The 20,069-nt window shown below is 36.2% G+C and overlaps 1 protein-coding gene across 1 annotated transcript in view; it reads right to left on the reverse strand.

The window, feature by feature from the left end:
* Positions 1-20,069, reverse strand: part of LOC149538821 (uncharacterized) — a 196,861-nt gene that overhangs the window by 16,706 nt on the left and 160,086 nt on the right. The window contains exon 10 of the mRNA XM_089800146.1: positions 18,383-18,479. Within this exon, the coding sequence (XP_089656272.1) occupies positions 18,383-18,479 (97 nt within the window). The remainder of the gene's footprint in view (positions 1-18,382; positions 18,480-20,069) is intronic.

Genomic DNA, 20,069 nt, shown 5'->3' on the forward strand with positions numbered 1-20,069 from the left:
TACAATTGCTTGTGCACACCAACTTGTTATGATAAAGGAGATTGTACAAGGTAAAAGTAAGGAAGAGCAGAAAATGAAGTATCAATATGATCAATATCATAACTCCATACGTCCTTCACAAGTCACTTCATATAGTGAATATATCAGATATACTAATATCTCACACTTGGATATTATAATATCCCCAACCGGATATTTTCTCAAAACCCTTAACAAAATCTCTGAAAATTTAAACAAATAAATTCATGCAATGATTTTCAGATTTCACCAGGAAAACCCCATTAAGTAACTATATAAAAATAAGTCTCAAATATTATTGCAACAAATCTCCAGCAGAAATATATTTTCAAAAATAATGTTTCATTGATATTCTTCAGCAAAATGACCAACAAATACAATCGTAGATACAACTACAACAAGATTGGATAATAAAAAAAAATGAATCTGAAAGATAACGCTAAACACATAAGCGATGTCTCCAACCAACAATGGGTTTCTATCCACTACCCAAGCACGAGGGTTTCCGTCCTCTCACCTACTAAAAGTTGAAACTTTTGAAAATAACTCTCCAAGAGAGAAAGTAAAATCCAAATTACAAAAAAATGTGCCTTGCAAATGAGCTCCTTCTTCCCTTTTAAGGACAAATAGTGACTCTTTGTATTCCCCTTTTTGTTTCTATATTTCCTTCTTAAAATAATACTTTTCCCCCAATTAAGGAAATAAAGTGCTCATAGATAATAAAATGACAATAACAATATGAGCTTAAGTTATAAAGTCACTTTATGAGAAATCAATTAAACTTTTAGGCATTAAAAACTCTGATCAGGTGGACGCAGATATGCATGTGTGATAGCTTACTGGAAAGGTCTCCACAAGACATTCCAAGTCCAATCTTGAAATGCCAAGAACACTGAGCATACTGACTAACTAAAAGTAGTACGTGTTCGGAAACACCACTAAAATAAACCCGATCAGCCAACAACTGAAACTATCTAGGCCAAAAATTGAACTGATCCCAGAGAAAACTCAGTTAGCCCTTAGGACTAAGGCAAAATGGGCTAACGACGCAACAGAAATCATTGTCCTAGAAAAGGGGACATGACAAATATTGAAGATTTTTTGAAGAGAGTAGACGCTATTGCTACAAGTGAGATGTCTCACATAAAATAGAGTTGCATTCATCCGTTTTTGCTCTCCCTTTGGCTGTCCATGAACATGAGTTCACATGTGCTTGTGCAAAGAACTTTGATCTCTCATCAAGGACTATTAGAGACCAAGATGGGAAGATCATTATCAGTCTGGATCTAGAGACCCTTGAAAGAATCTTCCAAGCTCCACCCGCTCCATTGGTAACCAATATCTCAAACTAAAAATCCTTAGAGAGATGGAATAGTGATACTACAAACTGGAATAAGTACGTGAATAATATAATTGGTTGGTCAATAAGAGGCCTAATCTTATTAGACGATCAAAGGGAGTGCGAGGTATAAGTACATTTGTCTCATTATTCACTCCAATCAAACGAAAATTATTTGGGAAGATATGATCAGTGATATGTTATTGGAGCAATTATCCCAAGTCATTTCAACCGAGACTTCCTACATGAAGTCAGACCTGGTATACATTGTTTCTGCCCTAAGTTCATTTTCAGGCCTATCCACAAAGGGTGATCAAATGTCAGTATTAGTAAGGGAGTATTATGATTAGGTAACCTTAAGGTCCAGCTAGATGCACTACAAGAGGGTACAAGATGTTTTTTATGGGCATTACATGTGCCTATTCGACAAATAACTTCCAAAGAAGCAAGCATCTTACGAGTCTTGTACTAAGGTGAATGAGTATGGTTGTTTGTTCCTTTAATTTCCCAACTTCACATATATGAGGGTTGGTTATTTCAGAGATGAGCGATACAATCTTCCAAGATTATCCTCATGGAGTTAGCAAGGCAACTAATGGCAGTGCAATCATACTAGTCTTCCTTGCATAGACCAGATGTTGGGATTTCATCAAGAAATCCTTTGAAGATCGGCGAATATTCATTGGACATAATGCCTAAAGCTAAAAACATGGAGTTTGAGCTTCACATGATTACTTTGAAGAAATTCATACCACGGTCTTGTTTTGATTGGCGGGCATGAATGACAAAATGAGAAAAGCCCACATCCATGTTCACTGTCTTGAAGACATTTGGGTTGATATGCGTAGAAAGATTGACATTCGTCAAGTGGACTATTGTCGGTTAACTCTAAAGAAAATTGTTGACTTCAACCTCGCGGAGATCCTTGCAAGGGTTGAAGATCATGGTCAAATTCTAGATGTACAGGCATCATATGTGTTCACTTGCTTTCGGCACCCAAGTTTTTAACATTGAATCCATAGAGAAAATTCCCCGAACATTCTCATGATTTACAATGATTTTGCTAATGATGTCTTTGTGAAGTTATGCTTGAGATATCATTAGCTAGAGGTATTCAATTTGAACCTTAAACCTTAAAGGTTCAAAGTTCAAAATGTAGGTCGTCGATTCAAAGTTTGACATTTGAGCTCAAATTACAAGTTTAACCCAATCAAATACAAAGGTTCAATTCGAAATTCAAGAGAACATTTTCCAAGCTCTATATCTAGGGTCTCCTGGTACAAGATACATCAAAAGTTCAAATGCCCCAAAATTCAATGAGTTTGGCATTCCAAGCACTTCAGACCTGAGGGAAGGAAGTTCAGATCTGCAAAAGAGGATGTGTCATATTTAGTGAAAGGAATCATTGTCAATATATGGTACATTCTAAGATGCAGCAAATAGATCCTGGGAGAGTCCATGTTGGAAGGACAACCATTTAGTCAAGATTTTCTATGATACACTATCACATCGGGTTATAATCTCATTGGTATAAACATTGGAGGAGTTAATGATTGGGATGTTGCTCGCTGAGAAAGATCTCAGGAGAAAATCGTTTTGGATCCCAACATGGTTCTTATCACAGTGACATACCAAATAGACTAATAGGGTCTTTCGAGCCTTGATTTCCTCTGAATCAGGCATAATAATCTCTGCATACAACCCAAAAGCATGAAGCTGTTAAATCTTGATCATATTACTGTTCTGATTTTTCAGATCAAACAGATCTAAATGCATGTCATTTCCTTTATAGGTGGTCTCATGATAATTACATCTCCCTTAGAACAGATCGGCGATTTGCTAGGCATATTTATATGCCTTCTATTGACTATTGTAGTTAACTAAGTAATAACTATTAGTTAATTGGAGCAGTAATTTGTTTCATGGAGGGCCGACCTAGAAGGGGTTGTGTCTATTTGAAAAGGCAAGACTCTTGGGTAATATATAAGTAGGAGCAAGATTGTGGATAGAAGACACACAATACAATCTTAAATCTGCTTTTCTAGCAATCTACTCCTTGGCTATTTAGTGCAGAAATAAAATATAATCTCTAGAATTTATTGCAGACTTTCAGAACAATAACATTCAGCCCAGAATTATAGTAGATCGATTTGTAGCAAGGTAATAATACTACATCAGTTTTATATCTTCAGAATTTGCTGAAAATACATGGTATTAGAGCTCTGGCAGTCAGACCTTGGCTCTGCAAATTGATAATCAGATTTAAAACATATCTAAGCAACATCCTTCTACTTACAATGGCCAATGCAATTAGACCCGAAGACAGGTTTGATGGAAAAGACCACTTCATTGCATGGAAATTCAGAATTATGATAGCTCTTGAAGAAAATGATCAACTTGATGTTGATCCTTATAAAACTAACTAGATCAAAAGAAACAGGAAAGCCATGAAAATCATATTAGATGGAGTTAAAAATGAAATAGAATCTATGCTAATGAAACATCATACATCATTCAATATGACGAGTGCATTAATAAATGCATATAAGGTTAATAATGCAACTAGAACCCTTTCACTAAAAAAGCAACTAAATCATATAAAAATAAGGGAGAATCTATGAATTCATACTTCTTAAGGGTGGCTAGTCTAAGAGATGAACTTACAAGCATTGGGTACATAATTGATGATGAAGAACTAACATTAATGGCAATAGATGGATTACCAGATTCATGGGAAATATTCTGACAAAGAATAAGTGCTAGAGACAAACTTCCATACTTCAATAGACTTAAAGGAGATTGCCTTCAACAATAATCTAGGTAACTTAAGAAAGGAGGGAAATTGAAAACTAAAGATGAAGAACTTCATGTTCTAAACACAAATTCCTATAAAGGTAAGAAGAAGCACTTCAAGAAGAAGGCTCATCGAAGAAATGACAAGCCTAAGAGAGATTTATCCAAAGTAAAATGCTTTAAATGTGAGAAATTTGGACATTATAAAAAAAGTTATCCAAAGAATACAAAGCAGCAAGTAAATTGTATAAACATTACTAAGAAAGAGGAAAATTATGATCCTAAGAAACGTTTATTGTATTTAGCGCTATCAAATAAAGTATCAAGTGAAGCATGGGTAATTGATAGTGGATCATCTTGACACATTACAGGATACAAAGAAGTACTAGACTCAATATTAGAAGAAGTTAATGACGAAATTACGATAGGTGATAATTCCACTCGTTCTATCAAAGGAATTGGGAACTGCACCTTGAAACTGAAGCTGGGTATTTCTCTTCTTCTCAAAAGAGTGCGCTATGTACCAGGAATCAAGAGGAATCTAATCTCTGTTATAACACTTGAAGATGATGGACATAAGGTTTCATTCATGGACGGTAAAATAATGACTTGGTCTAAGAACTCTTCATTTAAGAAATCAAAGTTGGTCAAAGAAAGGGATACTTGTATGAATTAAATATTAAACTTGTTCAAGCCTTAATCTATGAAGCTACTAATATAAACAAAGTGCGGCATAGAAGGTTAGGGCACCTAAACTTCAAAGCCTTATCGACTATGGAAAATATGGTTATTGGTTTACCTAAATTAAATTAAGGTCATTCTAGCATATGCAAAGGATGTGCACTAGGTAAAAACACCAAAAGTCCATTTCAAATGAGCAATATAAACTCTTACAATGTTTTAGAATTAGTCCACTCAGATTTATGTGGACCTATGTTTGTTTCTTATCTTGGAGGATTTTTGTTCTATATACTTTTTATAGAGGATTTCTCTAGGAAAACATGGATTTACTTCTTAAAATGTAAAGGATCAGAAAGAATCCTTAAGAGATTTAAAGAATTCAAAACCTTAACTGAAAACCTATCAGGACATAATATTAAAACTCCTAGGTCTGATAATGGAGTGGAATATACTTCAGATTTGTTTAAAGATTTTTGTAAAGAAGTAGGAATAAAAGGGAGTATATTGTTCCTTATAATCCTCAGCAAAATGGGGTAGCAAAAAGGAAGAATAGGACAATTATAGAAGCAACAAGAGCTATGATACTTGATCAAAACTTAGAATTTTATCTTTGGGTAGAAGCCTCATGTACTGTTGTCTATATTCAAAACAAAAGTCCTCACTCCCACCTTAGAGATAAAACTCTTGAAGAAGTCTTTTCTAAGGTTAAACCAAATATAAGTCATCTTAGGACATTTGGGTGCCTTGTATACATATGTGTTCCAAAAGAAAAGAGAACTAAGTTAGAACCTTTTGGAAGGAAAGGCATTTTTGTCGGGTATAGTAAAACCTCATAAGCATATAAAATTTACATACCTGGTTAGAAAAACATTGAACTTAGTAGAGATGTTATCTTTGAAAAAGAGTGTGCATTCAATAGAGCCCTAAGCTCTGAAGATCCGTCTCATATACTTAGTTATGAAGAAAATCATGATCCTAAGTTTTTTAAGGAGAACATTGAAGAAATCGAAGGTGAAATTCAAACCTTAATCTTGAGGAATCTCAAATCTTAAGAAAAGACCACGTTGGACTATTAAGACTATAGAGGAAGCACAAGACTTCGTTGCACCATCTAGAACCTTTAGAGAGAGCAAAAGACCCAAAAGATTTTCTAGCTATGTAGCAAACATGAGTGACATATCTAAATCAGAACCAACAAATGTTTCAGATGCTATCAAACATATAGCTTGGAAGGATGCCATGAGAGAAGAATACCAATCCATTATTAAGAACAATGTTTGGAAAATAGTTCCAAGGCTTGAGGGAAACTCTATTGTCTCTTCTAATTGGATATTTAAGATCAAGCATGTTGTTGATGGTAGCATTGAAAAATATAAGTCTAGATTCGTAGCTAGAGGATTCTCTCAAAGGAGGGAATTGATTATGAAGAAACCTTTGCTCCAGTTGCCAGATACACCTCCGTAAGAGCAATCCTAGCTATTGGTACATCAGATGGATGTGAAAACAACATTTCTGAATGGAAAGATTACAGAAGTGGTATATTTGGAACAACCTGAAGGATTTGAAACTCAATCCTAAAATCTTTGTTTGCAAGCTCGAGAAAACTCTCTATGGAGGGCATGGTATGAAAGAATCAATACATTTCTCACCAGTTTAGGATTCTCTAAGAATGAAGCTAATCCAAATCTCTATTATAAAAGGGATAAAGATGATATGATAATTTTGATACTATATGTTGATGATTTACTAATAACAGGTGATGATCATCTAATAGATCAATGCAAGAAAGATCTAATCAGAGAATTTGATATGAAAGATTTAGGACTCCTTCATTACTTACTAGGACTGGAAGTATGGTAGAACTTTGACAGCATCATACTTAATCAAAGAAAGTATACATTAGACATCTTGAAGAGATTTGGAATGTGGAACTGCAGACCTATGTCTTCTCCAATGGAGACTAAGCTACACAAACTTAAGGAAGCAGCAACAGAATCACCCTCCATAGATTCTACTTTTTACAGACAGATGATTGAGTCTCTTATGTATTTGGTAGATACAAGACCTGATATTTGCTTTGCTGTTAATGCCTTAAGTCAATTTATGTGTGAGCCAAAAGAGATTCACCTGGTTGCAGTCAGACACATTATGAGATACTTACAACACACTCTTAACCTTGGGCTTAAGTATAAGAAAGTTGACTTAAACTTACATGGATTCATAGACTCAGATTGGGGTGTAAGTGTTAATGATAGGAAAAGCACTTCAGGATGTTGTTTCAGTTTAGGCTCAGCAATGATATCATGGATATGCAAAAAGAAGTCATCAGTAGCACAAAGTTCCACATAAGTTGAATACATTGCAGCTGCAATGGCTTCTCGGGAAGAAGTTTGGCTTAGAAAGTTATTTGTGGGATTATTTGATCAACCCATGAATTTCACTATCGTTCACTGTGATAATCAAAGTTCCATCAAGCTTTCTATGAATCCAGTTTTTCATGACAGATCCAAGCATATTGAAATTCCTTACCATTATGTAAGAGATATGGTAGACAGGAACTGTCAAGTTAGAATATATTTGCATTGCAGACGAGACAACAGATATTCTTACCAAACCTCTCTCTCTCTCGAGTGAAGATAGATCACTTTAGAAAAGGACTTGGTATGGTTGAATTATAATACATTTGTACTCTTTAATTATTAATGAAATGATTTTGTGTTAAAATTATTATTGTTAGGCTATTGACTGTTATGGGCTTCAGCATTTGTATTCATTATATAAGAGGTGACAATCTCTAAGATAATGACACTTGTATAAAAGACATTATGAGAGATGACGATCTCTGAGATAATGTACTAAACAGTAGAGCACTACTGTTAGATCTGGATGAGTTCAAGATCACATTGTGATGTAGACATTTCTATGCCTGTGAGTCACAACTTGGATAAAGGAAGAATTTAATCTTTCTCCGGACTTTATCCTGTGTACTGGCAGATCTTAACTTAGAATCATATTGTGATGTAGGCTTGTCAATACCTATGAGTCACAACTTGGATAAAGGAAGAATTTAATCACTCTCCGGATTTTATCCTGTGTACATTCCATGCAATACTGTTATCACAAGACTAGGTGATAATTCATATTATAGGTTTAGTAATATGACAAAGTATCATGTGTACAATGATATTGCATGCTTGAAAGATTTACATAGATATAGGGTATCAATCTATGCTTAGTCATCATAATTGATGTTGCTAGTTATGTTTCTCTCATTTATATTATCAAGTTAAGAGGGAGTGTTAAATCCCGATAACTTGATGATCTTAATGTTCTGATTTTTCAGATCAGACAGTTCTAAATGTATGTCATTTCCTTTATATATGGTCTCATGATAATTACATCTCCCTTAGAACAAATCGGCGATTTGCTAGGCATATTTATATGCCTTCTATTGACTATTGTTGTTAACTAAATAATAACTATTAGTTAATGATCAAGGGCACCGATTTTTGGAGGGGTAGTTTGTTTCATGGAGGGCCAAACTAGAAGGGGTTGTGTCTATTTGAAAAGGCAAGACTCTTGGGTAATATATAAGTAGGAGCAAGATTGTGGATAGAAGACACGATATAATCTTAAGTTTGCTTTTCTACCAATCTTCTCCTTGGCTATTTAGTGCAGAAATAAAATATAATCTCCATAATTTATTGCAGACTTCCAGAACAATCACATTCAGCCCAGAATTATAGTAGATCGATTTGTAGCAAGGTAGTAATACTACATCAGTTTTACATCTTCAGAATTTGCAAAAAACTTATAGAAGCAAAATGCTTCACATTGGCCACCATCTCGATCCACATTGAGAAGTTTTAGTTAAGTCCGTCTCTCAGTAGATTTCCCATTCTAGTTTTGAAAACCGAAACCCATACAAAGTTTGTTTCATAACAAATTTCTACTTTGAGAACTAGGTATGACGACCCCTTTGAATACTGTTGTGGCTCGTAATAGTTTGTGTCCAGATAAAATTGATTACCAACCCATGCATCCATTCAATGCGGCAATATATCAAGCCCCAATACTTTAAAATCGCGCCAAATCACTAGACTTTGATTATCATCAGAAGGTGTCAGTGCTAGATGATTGTGGGTTGTTTGGCTCTTTGTTGACATAAAGTCCCTCATTCAAATAAAAAGAAAGTTAAGTGCTCCGGTTGTGAAAAAAATTTGAGCTTTTGAGCACATTGCTAAAACTGCGGCATGTCAATTACCTGTGGTATCGTTGTTACTAACGCCTCCATGGAAATTATGATAAAGGAGGATCGAGATTATAATGTCCCTTTTGGTCAAATATCACAGAAAGTGAACAAGAAGATACAATTATATATATCCAATGTCACTGCAAAAGTCAATACACTCACCATAAAGAAGCATATGTCCGCTCATTAAATGTCAAATTCCATTTTTCATATTGTGAGAACGGGAGGCAATCCTCATCAAGTTGCGTTTGAGTGGTCAAGAATACGCATGATGGTGAACTATGGTAATTAACTGCGACACGTTTGACAAAATATCAATCAATGCACCTTCCAATTAATCAAAGACCATCATTGACTAGGGTATGATTGAGCTCATTCATGTTATGTCCTTGCTAAACAAGGTCAAAGCAATTGAACTTGATGTTCAGGCATCATCACAGATGTAAGGAGGAATTAGGAATTACGAATCAAACCCAATGACCTAAAGGCTGGCATCCTTAAGGGGTTACCAAATTAACGGTAGAATATAAATGCACAAGCATGAATAGGAAATGGAATGCGATCGCAGATCCTAATCGCACACAATGGATTTGAACCGGGTGCATGTCAAGCTGCTACCAGATTACACCAGCAAGTCATCAATAGATGTCATTTATCGAGCATGAAGCAATGGGAGTTGAGACCTCTATAATGGCTAAAAAATTAAGCAAGAGCATGAACAGAGTTCGTGTTTTCCGTTTGAACCTAAGGCTCGAGAGTAAATAGATAAAGGGTATACCACCGCCATTTGGAAGTCTTGCAAAGATGCCGAGGAAAAGCATAGGTGTCCTCATTATAAAATACAACATAGCAAGGCTTTAGCACCGATGATGAATCATATAAAGTTTAAATCGTATGCCACTTCTTTAACGATACACATGTAGGTGTCTTTATTATTATCTTTGTAAACTTTGATATTTAAAAAATATCAATCTTGATGGAATGGGATATTATGAAGGTTTCCATACCAAGATTAAGTTATAAAAAAAACTGAATGATACCTCATTGAGATTATTTATGGTAGGGAGCTTTCAAGGAGGGGGTTTCTTCTTTTTCACAGAGGACATGTGGCCACAAGGGAAGAATATGTTCTGAAATAAAAATTGTAATGGGGAAATAGAGGATAGTTATTTTCATGTTCTGCAAACTGATTGTAATAGCAGGGGCAAAGTAGTCTTGGGGCTCTTTTGTTACGTTTTTGAAATAAAGAGGAATATGCATGTGTCAGATCTTATGGTCTGTATGTTCATTTTTTTGGTTAAAATGGATCTTGTGGTTTTTTCTTTCCTATTTTAAATATGGTTCTGCATTATTATGTCAAGTAGTTATGTAATTGTGAATCAGTCAGTTCACAAAAGCATCATTTCCAGAATAAGTGATTTAATCCCCTTCATTTCCTCGGTAATGTGAAAGACTTGATAAATGGTCATAGGGTTGTTTTCTTCTTTTTCTCCCATTGTCCAGTTTGTAAATCTGATAATCGCATTCATCCCATATTGATGGGTGAATGTTAGCACCAAAGTAACGAGACTCGTTGCAAGTCAAGCAAGTTGCTCGGGTCAGCAAGTCGCGTACTACAAGGTTCGACGAGGACTACAAATCTTTTCAGCACTTGATTTGCTCGACCTTCTCAACTATTTCCCCTCCCTCATTTGTCTAGTTGAGGCTCACTTATCGCCTCTTTCTTCTCCACAAGAACCAGATTTTCTTAATGACACAGTGTGCATCCCTTTTTACCTATCTCGTGCGGTCTCCAAAGCCCTTCTAGCTTACCATGTACCCTTGCCACCCCTCCCCCCTCCACCCTATATCACAACTCCCTTGTTTCTCACACCTTCACCCTCCTTGCTATCCGTGGCCACCCTCCTCTCCACCTCACCCCTCTACCTCATCACCACCTCTTTACATTCTACAACATCAATGAAGTTGTTTGATGTATGAAAAGTAGCAAGAAACAAATGAAAAAGGGTTCCAAGCCGAGCTCTTCAAGCTTGGTATGACTATTTTGGTCTCATTTCTCATAGTGTTTTTTAATAGAGTGGTTTGCACTGGCTTTCCTGACCCTTGGTCACAGCATATTATCTATCTAATTATAAGACCAGCTCATTCTTGGACCCCAACAACTATAGGACCATCATGGTTGGGCATACGTTTGACAAAATTTACACCACTATGTTGAACACTACCTTATCCAAGGAGCTTGATCAATAACATTGCAATCTAACAGTAACAATAGTTTTTGTACATATTTTTACACCATTGACCATATTTAGACACTAGGGACTATTATTGAGGAGGTGCGACACCCCTTGGAAAAAGTCTATTGTTGCTTCGTTGACTTCCGCAAAGCCTTTGATTTTGTTTCTTGGACAACTCTCTTCCAAAGGTTTAGGGATTGGGATTTCTGAGAGTCTCTTGACGACTATCATGAGCTTATATAAGAGCATGGTGGAAGGGTTCAGGACACCTTAGGGTTTTCAAGACCCTATTAGGAGAACCATTGGGGTGATGCAGGGATATCCTCTCTCCTCTAATCTCTTTAGTATATTTATATTGGGGAGCTCGAGACTTTCCTCGTGACTTCTCATTCCCTGATGACGGCTACTATTTACAGCAGGTTTTAATCTCCATTTTATTAGTTGTCAATGATGTTGTTCTTGTGTCTTTCTCCCCTAAGGGACTCTAGCCCCTTCTTGATGGGTTGACCTCCTTTTGTGACTTGCGACAAGTAGTTGTAAACCTAGGAAGACCCGGGTGATAGCCTTCAATTGCTTGAAGACTTCACATCTCCATTTCCACTTTCAGGGTGTGGAAGTTGAGATCACATCGTCCTACACTTATCAAGGGGTTAAGATCTCTGGACCCTGTTCAAGTTTGAAATCTGTCATGAAGCCTTGGGTCAATAAGGGGCTTGGCTCCCTGGCTATGCTTCAGAGATAGTACTTCAAACATCACTTCCAGGATACTACGACCAAATGTCCTCTTGGACTCTTTGGTCAGATCGACCATCCTCTATGGATCAATTGTGTGGGGGCCCCTCTCTCTTGGCTGCTGATTGGGTGTCGATTGAGAGAGTCCAGACCCTCTTTCAATGCATTATCAAATGTCATCAATCCACCCCACAATATCATCTTGGCAAAGTTTGGGGCCCATCCTTTCAAGCTTGGGACCATTTTTTATTTGATTTGGTTTCTCCATTGGCTTTAAAGCTTTGTAGACTCTACTGATGGTCCTCACAGATATTCTTACCTAGCTTATTGCTCTTTCGAGGCGATGGCTGGCTTCGAGGCTACTGGAAGAGATCACTATTGCTTCACCCAGGTTTTTGCTACTCTCAGCTCAATTGGGATTGCAACAGATCCGAATCCCCCCTTCCACTTCTCCTTGGATGCCCCAACTCACCTCCTTCCCTCTCAGTAGGAGAGCACGTCACACTTGACAACTACAGGAAGTATATTATTACGACATGGAGTAACCCTCCAATAGGGCTTCGCCTGAGGATGTCCTATATCGAGCACTACATGGATATACAGGATATGGGTATTGTGCCCCTTGGTGCCTCACTCCCCGCTGGACTCGTTCCCTACGCATCTCTTTGGGTCTTTCAGAGTTGGTTTCCATTGGTTACGTATACAAACTAGCCACCAGATTGATAGAGAGAACAAGATTTGCCACCTACACCCCCTTGGGGAGGCAGAGACGGAGACCCATTTTGTTTTTCGCTGCCCCATTTACTATGAGATCAGGGGAGGATCTACTGCTTGTTCAATGAGTGCATGTCTATCTCTTCATTTTTTGGATACACTGGTCAGCGGTGTCTTGTACTTTATCTCTAGGAGGCCAAGTGCCTTCGCAATTACACTTTGTAGCTTTAGTTTTCACTAAGACAAACATCAGACTAGCTCATCGCCTCTTTCTTCATCCCTTTGTCTCCTACTAGGGGACCAAGTAGTCACTCAACCTTTCTTTAGAGCACACTAGATCTGCAAGGCCTCATTGAGGATAAACTTGAGAGCACCACCATATCCCCAGTGGTTCTCTAAGATAGTCCGGGGCACGCCTTTCCCCTAAACCATATCCTTTAGTGTTGGGCTACTTCTTGTCTATGAGGAGTATTTAATCTTCTTTGGTTTTTGGTTGTTTTGTTTCCTTTGTTTTCTTGCTTGCTCTTTTCATGGACATCGTTTGGTGCCCCCGTTGTTGGTTGTTGCCTTGTTCTACATTTTCCAGTCCCTTAGACCCTTGTGGTCTCTTGTTGAACATTAATAAATTTATAGTTTCTTATCTTATCCATTCATTCTCATAAGAAATGGGTTCATGTGAACCACAACTCATGAAATATGGGTCAATGAGTTTGACTCAAAAAACTACACAGTTGAATCCTGGGAGCAATATCACAATTTGACTTGTGTGAATATCTCCTACTTTTATATTTCTATTTGATAGACCATGGTTTTGATGTTTGTGGACTATTGTTAAAATGTTGTTATACTAGTTGAAGTTTGTAGCTGCGATAGAGATTTTCATCTCTAATTTTACGAGACAAAAATATGTTTGTTATGACCATTATGGTCATCTTCAGCTGAAAGAGATATTTGTGATTATATTATGCAAAAGAGACACATGTCATAAGTCATGCGAAGAGGCATGCGTACGGAAATGCAAAGTGTTGAATATGTGGAAATATGAAGGGTCTTATATTTGGGACTCAACAAGACCTTCATGTGAAAGAAGAAAAGTCTTTCACAATCTATTTCTATGATTGCTTGATATATTGTAAATCAATCAAGTGGAAAGTTATGTATTGCTTATGCTCTTTTATTGTTGTTTATCTCTATTTCTAGGTTGAAACACTAACACTATTGATTTATATTTCTACTATTATCATTTATGTTGTAATACTACTACCATTACTTGTGAATCCATGATTTATTCTCATATTGTCTTGTTGTTATCAATTATTGACATACTTTGTGAAACATTGTATATTGTCATCCCTTGTATTTGGCCCTTTAAGAAACATCATGGAAATGTATCCCCTGCCATTCCACCATTCCCATCCCCAAAATACGATGGAACATAGGTAATAAGCCTGTACTATTTCAAATTCTGACAAAATCTCCTTTCAAACAGGATTGATAACAAAAAATATGCCCAACTGGCACAATAGTAACGAATGATTTTTTGTCTCCATGATTGTATTGCTAATTCTTCCCTAAGAAGTATGAGAATATGCATAGCCAATGCCATCAAATTGGACAATATTGACCTCAAATCAAATTGCATATTTGAAACAAAGGAAGTTGCTGACAACAATTCAGATGGCTGCACAGAGGCGGCTGAATTTTAATGATAAAAGCCTTAGCTGGTCAGATGCTATGAGAGGACTTGAGACACCAAGTTAGCAGTAACTTCAAATGCAAGAGCAAAATGGCACTAGTAGCAGTTTCAATTACCAACCCCTACAAGTTAATCCAATGAAAAACAAAATAGCCAGAGGGCATACATAGATGATAAGGTTACCATAAACTCACAAGTTAAGTTGGCTCATAAGTTCCTCAAAGTATAACTCAACAGCAAGTTATTGCTCGCCACTTCAATTATAAACTTACTCGTAGTTCCATATGTTCATTCCACCTGAAAAACCCATCATTTTGGTGTTTTTTCTTTTAATAGAGGTGTTTGAGTTTGTTGACGTATGTGTTGGCATAACTAATGCAGGTTGTGTTGTACAGATGTTTCAGTGCAAGTACTTGATCAGCTTTTGTGTTGTCACTGAAGTCAACTTGAAGGTTGTTGGTTGACAGATTACAGGAAGCGTTTTTCAAGTATGTGCACAGTGGAAATCAGCTTGAAAGTGGTTGTGCAATAGGAATTAAGGTGTGTGGTAGCTATGGATGACTAAGGGACGTCTCAGGATGCCCTGTCTACCATCGTGCAAGCTGAGAACAAGTTGGTCAAAAGTTATTATGGATTTAAGTGTGACTAAAACAACCGAGTTGAACAGCTAGTCACAGACAGTGAATGATTTGATTGGTCTATTAGATCTGTGATGATCCCAATGTTGAAATTTAGGAGTTATGATCTATACTCAGTTATGATCAATGTCACAATCGCAAATGATTTGGTTTACAAGAAGACAAGCTTCGGATCGACTGAAGTATGTTTAGGAGGAAGTGAAAGATCAATTAATAAAAATTATGTTTGATCCTCAACCATTAGTATTTGGGTCAACTCCGGCACATCTTTTGCGATTGAAGTTCGGTAATGATGTGGCATAAATGGGTTAAGATGAATTGGTCACACACTGGTCATTCTGATCCAATTTTTGAAGTCATACACGTTCATTAAAAAAGTGCAAATGGCCAGATGTTCTTTGTTGAATCAATGTGCAATTCAAATAAGTGATGTTGTAGATCTGGTAAAGGACAGATTACAGTTTGGTAATATGTTTTGGTGGGGCCTAAGGTGAAATTCAAGTGTAAAACGTTTTAGTTAAGACGGTGGTTACCATAAAGACTGAAGTGTGTATTTATATGAGAAAATTTTGCAGTAGCATGTGTGATGGTCATAAATGGTGTGTGCGATCAAGCCACTACTTGAATTTTTACAATCTGAAGTAGATGTTGAGCTGAATTGGATTTGTACAAGCAATTGAGAAGTGCTATACCTAGATCACTTTCCTTGTTGAATCCTAACAGGTTCTCAAGTCTAAATCCCTTAACCGGTGCACTTTTAATAGGGTGAGCATGATCTTAACAGGTCTGAAGATTAATTCCCTTAACCGGGTAGCTCATGATCTTCAATTAGAAATCCTCTAACAAGGTTACTTCTAACAGGGCTAGAGGCAAATCCCTTAACCACTCCTCACAGGGCATACTTATAAGCTCCTAACACGGTTAAGTCTTTAACCGGGCACATTTAAGAAAAGTGCAAATATTTGTGGGTACTAATTATAAGAATATTATAATGTTTCTTTAATGATCATCTTATTTAGGTCTTTAATTTATTATATAGTTTCTATTTCTATCTTTATTTCACAATTGTTTATTTTAGAGCCATTATTTTTGTAACTCTATATAACAATCTTTCATCTCCTTTGTTTAATACAACTACAACAACATCAATTTACCATAACAATATATTAGAATAGGTCAATGGGATTTCATAAAATTTGGTGAATTTTTAAAGGAAACTTCAAGCCTCATTTGAAATGGAATTTTTTACAAAGATTTGTTTCTTGATTTTTAAATAAAAATCAAGAGGAATTATATGGAATTTGTGGTTTGTCTTTGAAGATTTTTGCTGAAACTTGCAACCCTAGTAGAGGGTTTGATCGCGTGATTTCTTGGATTCAACAGGAATCTTTGATTTTGAAGGTTTGCATGTACTTGCATGTTCTTTTTGTGACTTGCATGAGTTGTTTTACCATGCAAAGTCTCGTATTTTGCTGCATGAAGAATTTTCTCATGGGTTTTCATAATTTTTCTCTTAAAATTTATCTAATGGGTTTTCATAATTTTTCCCTCAAAACATTTCTGATTTTGTGATTCGCAAAGTTGTATGATTGGTTTGTGGGTTTATAATTTTTCCTCAAAAGTTATCTAGCGGGTTTATAATTTTTTCCTAAAAAACTTTATGCTAGGTTTTACCATTTTTCCTTAAAATTGAAGCTTTGTATTCTCTAATCCCTATCTCGGGTTCTATTTTCTAACTTTGATCGATTTTCACCTCAATAATTGTCCCTGGCTTTTCCAATTTTCCTCCTACAAAATCGCAGCTTTTTGCAATTGAATTTGGGGCATCATGCTCATCTGCAAAGTTTGGAGAGTTTTCTGATTTTCTCTCATAATCATGCAAGTTGTTCTGAGTGTATCTCTGTGTCCAAGCGAGAGACGCTCCATTATCCAACATCAAGTTGGATTTTTTTTGTGAAGATTTCTGATTAGATGTTTTGTTGATTTTGGGAGGGTTAGTAGTGGGCTCATCTCAGTAGCAGAGTTAATGGCAGGCTCTTTTCTCTTGTTGCAAAGCATTCTAAATAAGGGGACACCCTTCTCTATTCTTTTCTGGATGGATTTTGACTACTCTTGGTCATTGACATTTTGCAGATTCACGGAGAGTCCCAGCAGTAGCAGAATGTTTTGAAGAATTTGTGACCAGAAACAGCAGTTAGACAATGACCATCAAGGGAGGGTATTAGAATATTACACTGATGCTTTAATGGTCATCTTACTTAGTCTTTAGAATATTAGGTAGTTTCTGTTTTTGTCTTTATTTCACGATTGTTTCTTTTAGAAACATCGTCTTTGTAAATCTAAATAAGGAGCTTTCATCCCTTTTATTTAATACAACTACCACAACATCAATTTACAATAACACTAATTCCAACTATGGCTTTTCCCTCTGACCAAGGGTTTCCATGTAAAAAAAATTGGTGTCTCTGTGTTACTTATGTGGATGTTTTTATAAGCTATCTTACTGATATTTTTACAAGTTTATATTGGATGCATGTAATGAATGATTAAGTATTGAAGACTGTTTTGGATGATCTTTGGATGATCTTTGTTGATAAGTCAGTTAAAGTTTTTAATCTGATAGATTTACTGATTCACCCCTCCAGCCGCCGCGCCCCCCCCAATCTGAATAATCTTGGACCTTAAGTATATTAAGGTGAGGGAACAAAAATCATCTCTTATCAGCCCTCACTTACAAATTCAACAATATGCATATTTTCGAAGAATGATTTTCAAATGTATTTTAAAGTTTGGAGTTCTTTTAGTTTTGAAACTTTTTGCTCTGTCTGATTGTTTTAAAATTTGGGTCAGACAAGTAATTGCCAATTCCGAAGTTTCCAACTATGAGAAAATTTATGGTAGTTCTGATTTGAAATCCATACTGGCAACTCTATTTGTTAAAGATGCGAAAACTTTAAATGTATTAGATCACATGATATTAAGAAGGAATCAGCTCTTGGAGATAAACATGTTAATTGGCTGGACACTAGATTTCTGGTAGAAGTATTACCTTTGGATGCAGGGGAAAGGCAGTCTAAGATTTTGGTTGTGCACCTGACTTAGAATTTATTTGTTTACACCATCAATGCACATTACACTATTAAGTGTTTATATTTGATCTCTTTGTAGTGTACTATAATGGAAATTGAAATCTTTGATATGCAGCTTGCTGGGATTTTTCTAAGTTCATTCTCCTATTACTTACAGATACTAAGCTTGTACTTAAGTTGCTCCAAAACTTACATCTTGGCCTGTTGTACCTGCAACTGCAACTGCAAATGATGACCAGCTAAATTGCCTGCTGAACCCAATGATGACAACTTTTCCTTGAAAACAGCACCTGCACATTTTATATGGCTAAATATTAGAAAGATGAACACCATATGGTCCAAGCTTCAGAACTGAGTGAACTAAAATAAATACATACAAAACAAAAAAATCGAATAAATACAATTCAAAAGGCTTAGGCATATTAAAAAAGTGCCTGCCTTCCTAAATTTGAAAATACTAGTTAGCACTTAGCATACATATAACAGTTTAAAATTACCGTTATCATTTATGTCATCTCACAATATGTTTTCCTTATGTTTGTCAGTTGTGCAAACTTGTATTAACACCTAATAGCAAGAACCATCTATCATGCTTCGCTATGAGGACCACAATAGTCTTGGTGGGCCTATATCCAATCAAAGATGTGGATGGCATACTATCTCCTAATATGTGTACTGTGGCTGTATAAACATATGTATTTAGGTAGCAGCTGTTAACATTATGTGATCAGTGTTGTCATTGATGTCAACATGTTGTCTGCATTGATGTCAACCCAATGCAATAGAGTACCTCGTGCAGAGTTGTGTTGACTTGTGTATGGAATGCTGACATATGCAGGAAGAAGCATCTTAAGTCTAATATGCAAGAAACAATATTTGAAGTTTGTTATGGTTCACATGTTCATCTGATGTATGATGGTAATAAGAAGTCAGTATGTGGCTAGAGCTTTTGGTGTTGTAAAGTATGATCTGTAAATGTTGCACTATCCTGTTTTCAGGTTCACAGGAACTCAGAGGTCGAGTTTATGTTTTGTTGTTTGCTCACAGTAAAGCTGTTGTCAGAAATAGTCAGGACAGGTTTCGAAGAAATAGTAAGGTTCAAAGAATTGATAGTTCAAGTTGTGAGGTTGTGGACATATTTCTAATGTCTTTGCAGTGTTCAAGTTTGGATATCTTATGTTCATCTGCTCCACAAGTGAAGTGAAGTTGTTCTAAATGTGACATAGTTGTCTATGTTGGTCTCTGCTCGACACGACTTACTATGGTGGATTGATTTTATAACTTATTTGTCTGGATATGTTTTAGAGAAAGAGTTAAGAACTTAAAATAGGTTGTGTCATGGCATGGTCTGCTTTGTGTACTGTCATGTGCATTGAAGATTTTTTTTGGGCCAACCAGCTGCTGTACTTTAATGCTTTACAACACGTTTCATCTGTGTCCAACCTTGAAAGATGTTGCGATGTTTTCTCTTAAATGAAATCATTTATTGGAGACCTGTTATGAAGTATTTGGCTACCCATAATCTCATGGGATGAACTGTACAAGATTGAAATGCTTGAGGAGGACAACTTTGTGTGAATAATGCTTATCTCTACCATAGACGACCTAGGTGTAATTTTAAATCATAAAATTGATATACAGACATGTAATTGGAAGAGTTGGTGTGGGTCTTCAAGTGGATCATGGTGCATGTGTGTGGATTGATTTGGGATCGAATATGAAGCCAATTTAATTTCAATGTCAATGTTCAAAGGTAGAAACATGCGAGTTTGACAGATTTGTCATAATGTTTGATCAAGATGTCCTATATCTTTTCATTTCATCATTTCCCTGTGCTTGTTAAAAACTTGTTTGCCCTTTTGGTAGCATGTGCAGATCTG

The sequence above is a fragment of the Cupressus sempervirens genome, chromosome 9 (assembly GCF_028749045.1).
Source record: "Cupressus sempervirens isolate cs-2001-9-10 chromosome 9, ASM2874904v1, whole genome shotgun sequence".
Classification (NCBI taxonomy): domain Eukaryota; kingdom Viridiplantae; phylum Streptophyta; class Pinopsida; order Cupressales; family Cupressaceae; genus Cupressus; species Cupressus sempervirens.